Source organism: Girardinichthys multiradiatus, chromosome 2, assembly GCF_021462225.1.
Source record: "Girardinichthys multiradiatus isolate DD_20200921_A chromosome 2, DD_fGirMul_XY1, whole genome shotgun sequence".
In the NCBI taxonomy this organism is placed as follows: Eukaryota; Metazoa; Chordata; class Actinopteri; order Cyprinodontiformes; family Goodeidae; genus Girardinichthys; species Girardinichthys multiradiatus.
This window is the reverse complement of record NC_061795.1, coordinates 2,648,578-2,659,055: the sequence shown is the minus strand read 5'-3', so window position 1 is coordinate 2,659,055 and position 10,478 is coordinate 2,648,578. Positions and strand designations below refer to the sequence as shown.

Genomic DNA, 10,478 nt, shown 5'->3' with positions numbered 1-10,478 from the left:
CAGATGGGGTAAGAGCAGATTTACCAAAAATAACTGACTGCTTATGTTGTACATCTATCTTAGTTTTCTCATTTTTATGTCAAGAAAGAGGTTGGAAAAGATCTTTGGGATGCTTTAAAAGGCCTAAATATCTGCAAACATCTAGACTGCCATTTCAAATTCAATTCAAATTTAAAAATACTTAATTGATGTCCTGTCGATAAAAGCAGCTACAGAGGTGGACAAATTTATTGGTACTCTTAAATAAACAAGAAAAGAGAGTAACCTTGATTGACATTTTCTGGCAACACCTTTTGCAGTAATCCCCTCCAACAAGCAATCTCTGCACACAGGAGATGTCTGCATTTGCCGACGGGTTGTTTGCACCATAACAAATTCATCAAACTGGATCAGTTTGAAATTTTCACTTGTTTTATAAAAAACAAAATAAATTATTTTAAAGTAATGCAATGTTAAAATTAATAAACTTAGCACAACATGTAATGCTATTTGTTTTTGGTTAATCGTTTCTTTATTGCAACAATGCTGCTTGATAACAAATCTTATCCTTTTCGAAAGCCTGTTTATTTCTTTTTAAACGGTGCTGCACATTTAAGGAAATGCATCTGTGGATTAATCAGAGTTAAGAAGGTGGGATAAGACTATAACTGGAATTTGGCCCCTGAATCAAAATCTGCACAGGGCCCCGTACCACCTTATGCCAGCTCTGGACTAGTAGGTGAATGAATTCAAACAGTATCCTAAACAGCTACATTTAATGAAAACAATTAAGGCTGTGCAGTGATTCCTGCCTGGCTGCTCAATGTAAAATTTCATTTGTTTTGTATAGTGCGTAGCAGAGCAGGCCCAACGTTGGGACTCTTCAGCACTGCCCTGCTTGATGGTAAATGCAAGCAATCACCGCAGCTGGATTTAGATTGAACTAACTATGTGAGAAGGAATTGCTCTGAGAGATGGTGCAGAATGTTTGAAAAGGAAATCGGTTTTTATTGAGAATTCAGGAGTAGTCATTGTCTGACCTGTTCCTCTCTTAGCATTTGTATTTTGTATGACCCAAGCAGTGTCATATCCATGGAGCTGTGTGCAGGTTGGAGTGGGCAAGGTGTGACTGGCAGGCTTGCTCCTGCAGCTGCAGCTCATCAAGCCTAATCAGGAGGAGCATAAAGAGGAACACATTCCCTGAGGCAGAAGCCAGATTGTTTTGCTGACTTGCGTGATAACCAGGCCTACCTTCACTGTGTCATTGCTCTCCTCGAAGTCCTGGCGCTTACCTTTTGCTGTTTTTCCTTGTAGGAACCAGTTCCCTTGTTCATGCTCAGTTCCTGGCTTCCTGTGCTCTGGTTCTTCGTTCTTTGTGATTATTGGAGAAATCCTCTCAAGATTCTCCTCGAAGATCTTATTTCTTCACTGGATGCCCTTCTGTTACAGGCTGTTAAGATTCCATTGACACCATTGCTCACTCACCTGCCTGTCCACCATCCAACATTCCTCTGTTCCACAACACTCCAGCCGCCATTCACCACTACCTGTCCTCCTCAGACTCCGTGAATACGACTCACCTTCCCTGGAACTCCATCACCACCTCCAACAGTAAGAACCTGCTACATCCATTATAGAACATTAATCATTGTTTCCAATCTCATGACCATGACCACATACCTCTCCTCCTCGGTCCAGATCTGGATCTCCACTATAAAACCAGCAGAAACCTCCCACTGCACAATAGCTTCAATACATTTTCAAACTTTTCTTGAGTATCCATAATTCTTAGAGACTAACATGTTACAAACATGACAATCAGAGCTGACTACTTCCACATTATATTCAATTCAATTCAGTTTATTTATATAGCGCCAATTCACAACACATGTCGTCTCAAGGCACTTCACAACAGTCAGGTTCATACATTTCTATTAATCCTAACAATTGAACAGTGCAGTCGGAGTTAGTTTTTTATTCAAATTGGATAAAACGTTTTTCTATCTAAGGAAACCCAGCAGATTGCATCCAGTCAGAGACTTGCAGCATTCACTCCTCCTGGATGAGCATGTAGAGACAGTGGACAGTCACTGGCATTGACTTTGCAGCAATCCCTCATACTGAGCATGCATGTAGCGACAGTGGAGAGGAAAAACTCCCTTTTAACAGGAAGAAACCTCCAGCAGAACCAGAACCAGGCTCAGTGTGAGCGGCCATCTGCCACGACCGACTGGGGGTTTGAGAGAACAGAGCAGAGACACAAAAAGAACAAAGAAGCAGTGATCCAGGAGTACTTTCTATGGGAAGGAAAAGTAAATGTTAATGGATGTATCTCCTTTAGTTGTTTCACCTAGAAAGAAAGAACAGATAAACTCTGAGCCAGTTTTCAAGGTTAGAGTCTGAAAGAGAGCACATAGAGTTAGTCACAGTAGAAGCTCAGTCAATTTCTATGTCTAGGAGAGAGAAAGGGTTAAACACTGAAAGACAGGGTCATGTGGATCATCGGTAGAGGGTGAGCATTAAGTTGTTGCCAGCAGAAGCTTGGACGATTCCCCTAAAGGTGTCACAGGTAGAAACAAAGCCAGGCCAGGTGTAGGTTCTAGGAAGAGAAAAGAGAGAACATAAAGTTAAAAGCTGAAATAACAGCAAATAATGCAAAATTGGAGAGTAGTGTGAGAATATAGCGAAGAAGGTGAAAGTGGTCGTTATGTCTTCCAGCAGCCTAAGTCTATAGCAGCATAACTACACAGATAGTTTCAGTTCAGATTATTTAGTTAAACGGCGCTTATTTACAACAATGTCGTCACAAGGAACCTCACAAAGGGTCCCACTGATGGTCATTGTTATACTAAAAACCACAAGGATTGGGATACCTCTCTCTGTCAGACTGATTATAACCGTTGGAAAAGAGAAGGGGTCATACAGGTAGCAGAAATGGAGGGTGTGTTTGCACCTCAACCATAACTGAGCCAGTTTAGGCTAAACCTGACTCCCCCTTACTCCAACCAACAGGGATGGAGGAAGGCTCCCTCCCTGATAAACTAAGCCACTCTAACTATAAGCTTTATCAAAAAGGAAAGTTTTAAGCCTAGCCTTAAAAGTAGACAGGGTGTCTGCCTCACGGACTAAAGCTGGGAGCTGGTTCCACAGGAGAGGAGCCTGATAACTAAAGGATCTGCCTCCCATTCTACTTCTAGAGACTCTAGGAACCATCAGTAAACCTGCAGTCTGAGAACAAAGTGCTCTGTTAGGAACATATGGACCAAGCAGATCTCTGATGTATGATGGAGCTAGATCATTAAGGGCTTTATATGTGAGGAGGAGAATTTTAAATTCTATTCTGGATTTAACAGGGAGCCAATGAAGGGAAGCTAAAATAGGAGAAATATGATCTCCCTTTTTAATTTTCATCAGAATTTTTGCTGCAGCATTTTGAATCAGCTGAAGGCTTTTGACTGCATTTTGTGGACATCCTGATAGTAACGAATTACAATAGTCCAGCCTTGAAGTAACAAATGCATGGACTACAGGTCCTTCTCAAAATATTAGCATATTGTGATAAAGTTCATTATTTTCCATAATGTCATGATGAAAATTTAACATTCATATATTTTAGATTCATTGCACACTAACTGAAATATTTCAGGTCTTTTATTGTCTTAATACGGATGATTTTGGCATACAGCTCATGAAAACCCAAAATTCCTATCTCACAGAATTAGCATATTTCATCCGAACAATAAAAGCAAAGTGTTTTTAATACAAAAAACGTCAACCTTCAAATAATCATGTACAGTTATGCACTCAATACTTGGTCGGGAATCCTTTGGCAGAAATGACTGTTTCAATGCGGCGTGGCATGGAGGCAATCAGCCTGTGGCACTGCTGAGGTCTTATGGAGGCCCAGGATGCTTCGATAGCGGCCTTTAGCTCATCCAGAGTGTTGGGTCTTGAGTCTCTCAACGTTCTCTTCACAATATCCCACAGATTCTCTATGGGGTTCAGGTCAGGAGAGTTGGCAGGCCAATTGAGCACAGTGATACCATGGTCAGTAAACCATTTACCAGTGGTTTTGGCACTGTGAGCAGGTGCCAGGTCGTGCTGAAAAAGGAAATCTTCATCTCCATAAAGCTTTTCAGCAGATGGAAGCATGAAGTGCTCCAAAATCTCCTGATAGCTAGCTGCATTGACCCTACCCTTGATAAAACACAGTGGACCAACACCAGCAGCTGACACGGCACCCCAGACCATCACTCACTGTGGGTACTTGACACTGGACTTCTGGCATTTTGGCATTTCCTTCTCCCCAGTCTTCCTCCAAACTCTGGCACCTTGATTTCCGAATGACATGCAGAATTTGCTTTCATCCGAAAAAAGTACTTTGGACCACTGAGCAACAGTCCAGTGCTGCTTCTCTGTAGCCCAGGTCAGGCGCTTCTGCCGCTGTTTCTGGTTCAAAAGTGGCTTGACCTGGGGAATGTGGCACCTGTAGCCCATTTACTGCACACGCCTGTGCACGGTGGCTCTGGATGTTTCTACTCCAGACTCAGTCCACTGTTTCCGCAGGTCCCCCAAGGTCTGGAATCGGCCCTTCTCCACAATCTTCCTCAGGGTCCGGTCATCTCTTCTCGTTGTGCAGCGTTTTCTGCCACACTTTTTCCTTCCTACAGACTTCCCACTGAGGTGCCTTGATACAGCACTCTGGGAACAGCCTATTCGTTCAGAAATTTATTTCTGTGTCTTACCCTCTTGCTTGAGGGTGTCAATAGTGGCCTTCTGGACAGCAGTCAGGTCGGCAGTCTTACCCATGATTGGGGTTTTGAGTGATGAACCAGGCTCGGAGTTTTAAAGGCCTCAGGAATCTTTTGCAGGTGTTTAGAGTTAACTCGTTGATTCAGATGATTAGGTTCATAGCTCGTTTAGAGACCCTTTTAATTATGTGCTAATTTTGTGAGATAGGAATTGTGGGTTTTCATGAGCTGTATGCCAAAATCATCCGTATTAAGACAATAAAAGACCTGAAATATTTCAGTTAGTGTGCAATGAATCTAAAATATATGAATATTAAATTTTCATCATGACATTATGGAAAATAATGAACTTTATCACGATATGCTAATATTTTGAGAAGGACCTGTAGTTTTTCAGCGTCACTCCTAGACAGGATATTTCTAATTTGGCAATGTTCCGGAGATGAAAGAAGGAAATCCTAGAAACTTGTTTAATATAGGATTTAAATGACATGTCCTCGTCAAAAATAACACCAAGGTTTTTTACTTTATTACCGGAGGTCAATTTAATGCCATCCAGGTTAAGTGATTGACTAAGCAGTTTCTTTTTTAAAGACTCCGGTCCAAAGACGACAACTTCTGTCTTGTCTGAATTTAGAAGCAAAAAATTTAACATCATCCAAGTTTTTATATCTTCAAGACATGCTTGTAGTCTATCTAACTGGTTGGGCTCATCAGGATTTATGGATAAGTAAAGCTGAGTATCATCAGCGTAACAGTGAAAATGTATCCCATGCTGCCTGATAATTATATAAATTGAAATAGACAAAATAACTGCAATGTCAAAAATGTCCTCATAGTTTCTGAGAACATTTTATAAACGATTAAACTGCTGCCATGTTTCCATTGCATTTCAGTGTATCATTAAAACTAGCACGTTTTCCAACTTGTGTTCTGAAATTTCAGGTCCCCTCGGCGCCCCAGCCTCAGCAGGGGGCCCTAAGCAGCCGGATATACAGCCAATGCCTTGTGCTGGCTCTAATAGACGGATACTGTCAATTTCTAGTGTCTCTGGCCGTGTGTGTGTGTGTGTGTGTGTGTGTGTGTGTGTGTGTGTGTGTGTGCGTGTCAGCACGTGGATCCTCCCGCCCTCTTCTCTCCAACCTCTCTCCTCCGGAGCTCGGAGGCGCACAAAGACGCGCTGCTTCACCGCGTCCTTGTGGGTTTTTCTCTCTCGCGTTTATTTCCGCGCTTCCAGAAGAAAACGTTTGGGCCCAGTTGCCAAAAGATTAAAAGTAATTAAACAACAAAAATCTCCCCGGTTCTTCCCTCGTTTCTCCCCTACTCCCGCCTCCTCTCATGCCGCCGATAAGGCTCCGGAGAAGGGGCGACTTGTGATCGGACCGAGCGGCATCTCCATGAACATGGCGTGCATCGGGGACGCAGACCCCTTCACCGCTGCGATACCCGCCACCAAAGTTGAGCTGACGGTGTCCTGCAGGTGAGTGCAAAGTGCTGCTGCTGCACACAGAGGTGCAGAGGAACACGGCGAGACGTGGAAAGATCAGCTGTAGTGTTGGAGTGAGTGAAGGCAGCAGAGAAACTCCCTGTGCGCTCCTTAGTATTGGAGAACAGCTCCTAGCAGGGATTCAGTGAGTAAACAGATCATTATAGGAACGACTTATCTCTTTATTTAGCTGTGGAGGAGATAGTAGGTGTATTGCTTATGGAGGTAAAGGGCAGTAAAGCTGCATTTTGAAGATCTGCCTTTGGTCTAAATTGAATGTTGGATGCAAGGGAAAGTGTGCTTGTTTTTGTAGTAGTAACTGACAAGAGCCTCCTGTCAGTTAGTGAAGACACCAGCCATCACCAGCTTTTTTAATGTGCAGATCTTCTAGTTTAATGAAGCTGTGTTGCTGACAGCAGCGTCAAGATTTTAAAGACTGCATGGATATTGATGCACGCCACTGCTGAATCACAGAAATACAACTGCTGCCAAAGGCTTCATGTGAAAAGGAGTTTTGTTTATAAATTGTTTAGTCGGTAGGATATTTGACAGGGTGCCTGATGGCTTTTCCTTATGAGCCAGCAAATTGATAACTCTTTATAGGGAGACAACACTTAAAAATAAAGAATAAAAATCTATGAAACATTTCTGAAAACCTTGTATTTTGAATCAAAAAGGTTTTCTTCAATCAGAAAACTTTAATAGCCTAATCAGATTCTAGTTAAGGGATGCTCGAGTCCTTCCTAAAACTTCCACTCGATGTGGTGCGTTGATTAAGATTCCTGTGTCATCCAAACAAATCATAAAAACAACATGATTGTAAAAATATTTGTAGAGCGTTATTATTAGAGCTGCACAATATATCAAGTCTGAAGCATCATCCGACTATCCGTCTTTGCTATAATGCAATCACAAAGGACTGCTTGGATGGAATATTTGCTCCATATTTCAACTGCCTGAAATTTAAAGCAAATGTTTGGCAATGATGGAAAAGAAAGAAAACAGTCACGAAAATGTGGGTGAATTGCAATCGTGTTATGCTTTTCAGCTGTTACATGTTTTACAATCATGTTTTCTTGGCTGATCAAACTAATATGCCATATTTTGCTCTGCAAGCAGGATCTAGTTTTGTAATTGGGGCTGAAACAATTAGCTGGATTAATCATGATTAATCAATTATTGAAATAATCATCATCTAATTTAGTAATTGAATAATCAGGACTGTAAAACATGCCATTTGCTGAAAGAACAACCCACTCAGAGTTAAGCCAAAACTGTACGAAAAATATATACATTTTGTATTTAAGATGTCTGTAAATATGCTCTATCCAGACCTGGCATGGCTTTAGCTCCACATGGCATTTGACATATATGTTCAAGGCAGTTCACTGTTGATCAAATGCAAAAGGTGCAAAGTTTTTTCTAACTCAGCGAGTAATTGTTTCACGATTTCAATATCAACCAAAATAATCGGGATTACAATTTTTTTTCCCCAAATTTTATTATCTCTGCTAGAAGCAGCATAAAAAACAGCAGTAGCAGTATCTTGCTGATGTTCTCTTTATAATTAAACAGAACTCCACAATATATCAAATCGAAATATCAATGCATACGATATTGGAACTGCAAGGAGCTGCTTGGACACAGTTTGGTAGGCTGTTGTGCTTTAGGTTCCCTGTATTCATGCTCTGGATGCCAGTAATATATAACAACATCATTTTGGCATGTTTTCCTAATACTGTCATGATCTGATGGCGTTAGGTTTTGACTTTGAGTTCTGTTTACTTCTCTTCACTGCCATGTTCTGCGCTTGCTTTATGTCAGTTCATTCAGGTTTGTTAGATTCATTCTGTTAGGTGTTTGTTACTTCCCTGGTTAGATGTTTAGCTTTGTATTTTCCTGTAGATCTGTTGGTAGTCTCTTTGTTTACTGATTTCGGTTCACTCAGATGTTTTCTGTTACCTCCCTGCTCTCCATGCTCATCTGTGTTAATTAGTTACTCCTGCATTCCCTCTTCCTCCAGCTGCAACCGATTCCCTCCTTCATTAGCTTCCTCAGGTCATTGGCTGTTTCTCCACCCTACCTCTGCATTTATACTCTCTGGTTTTCATTGTTTGCCACTGGTTCATCCTGGAAGCTACTCTGTTTGTTACCAGGTCCATACCTGTTAACTCCACGTTCTACTGCTGCCTCAGTTTTGTAAGTGTTCATCATCAATAAAGACTTTATTACTCACCCTGGGGCTCCCTTGCCATTGTCTGCATTTTGGTCCAACGCCCTAGAATTAAAAGCATCTGTTGTGTTTCTTTAATTGTTTTATCCAAAACACCCTATGTCAGGAGAAAATCAATATGTTGCAACAAATGTCACTTTTTAAAACATTTGTTGCTGTTTAATGTTGTACTGGCTAAACTGAGGGACTGAAAGGGATATTCTCCATATGTTATTTTCACACAAACAAATAAAGGCATTTCTGTTGGCTCTGGATTTTGTTTGGTCTGATCACCGTTAATTAGATACAGGTTATGGTTTTCATTCTGCCTTTAAAAAAAAAAGATGTCGAAGAGTAAATTCTGTTTGTAGTGACCTAAAATCAGCGAACTGTTGCTTGAGACAACATCTCTGTCACTGTACTGTCTCTAAAAAACAAAAAGCCCAAAATGAGTCAACAGAAGTCAACCTGGTAATAACCTTAGTGGACATTGTTTCTGAAAACAGAAATAGCACCATCTGGGTGATTTTGTTTTCAGTCTTTTTTTGATGGCATAGTAGGAGAAATGCTCCTCTGAGCCGTGACTCATCTCAGTTTTCTAACAAATGCTGTTTTTATTCATGCAAGCGTAATGTATAAGCTCTGGCGTCCACATCCTCCTGACAGTTAATAGGATGGATAGAATGGAAAATGGACAAAGAGCAGCCGAGCTTTTTTAATGGATGCAAAAGCATTTTGAGTCACAGAAGCATTAAGTGATATATTGTTTCTGTCAGTTGTTATGAGGAAACATATAGCAGCTCTATCTCTCAGCAGCTCGTAGAGGAATGTTGGAGACATAATGCTGTAGTCAGAGATTGTCTAGATTTTTACTTACAATCTAGTGCCGGGGTGTCACACTCCTGTCCTGCAACTTTTCGATGTGTCGCTGGTCCAACACAACCTGAAACAAATGGCTGAATTGCTTTCTCATCATTCAGTCAGCTTCTCCAGATTCCTGCTAATGATCCAATTATTTCATTTAGGTGTGATAAAGCAGATGCCAGTGGTGGACAGAGTACCAAAAAGTTATACTCAATTAATGCCTGGTTCACACGGCTGGATTTTTATGCCGATTTTTGACCCAATCTTCCCTTTCTGACATGCCCCGATCATTGGGATGGCTCTTAAGATAATCTTTTGAGATATTCCTCCTGTGTCAGGTGTGTTAAGAGTGATCTAGTCTGCTTGGAAGGACATTGGGACCGCTCCGATCGTAGCGTGCGGGTTTTTTCCTGTGGACAAATGAGCATGCCTGTTGAATTTGACGTATAGCCAGTCAGAAAGCGAGGTGACAGAAGCACGGAGGGGAATTACTCACGTTTGATGTCGAGAGGTTTCGCGAGATTTCCCGTCTGACACCTAAATGTTCGTGAGTGAAATCTGTTTGTGGGACCAAACCTGTTATATCTAAGATTTTTTTTATCATCATGTGTGGGATCTCTCAGGTTTTGAAAATCAACCGACAATTTTAAAATCTTGCCGTGTGAACCAGGCGTTAGTGTAAAACTGTTTTTGGTTGAAAGACTACTCAAGTTCCTGTCCAGGGTGTACCCTGCCTCGTGCCCATAGACTGCTGGACATAGGCTCCAGCTTCCCCGTGACCCACTATGGAAGAAGCGGTAGAAAATGACTGACTGACTGACTGACTACTCAAGTACTGAACAACTGTTTATAACATCTGATTTACCCACTTAAAAATGATGTCATTAGACTTTATTTTAAAGAATACAGTCAAAAATACAAAGAAAATGATGACAAAATAACAAATTTAGGCAGGAGAAACACTTTTCCTAATCAAACATTTTACGGTAGGTAATGTATATATGTTTGAAAATGGTAAACTACTTCCAGTGACAATATATCGCGTTTACTGTATATTCACTTGACCTCCAAATGACCTCTTGATGAGCAGAAACTCCTCAGCAATGATGTTTTGCTTAAAAGGTTGTTGCTCTTTATTCAGTGAAGTTACTCCCGGTGGGTAGAGTAGCCAGTAATTCTATTCAAG

The 10,478-nt window shown here is 41.2% G+C and overlaps 1 protein-coding gene across 1 annotated transcript in view; it reads left to right on the top strand.

Moving 5' to 3' along the window:
• Positions 1 to 5,906: 5,906 nt before the first annotated feature.
• LOC124877428 (copine-8-like) overlaps positions 5,907 to 10,478 on the top strand; it is a 153,617-nt gene continuing 149,045 nt past the window's right edge. The window contains exon 1 of the mRNA XM_047380607.1: positions 5,907 to 6,210. Within this exon, the coding sequence (XP_047236563.1) occupies positions 6,128 to 6,210 (83 nt within the window). The 5' untranslated portion in view covers positions 5,907 to 6,127. The remainder of the gene's footprint in view (positions 6,211 to 10,478) is intronic.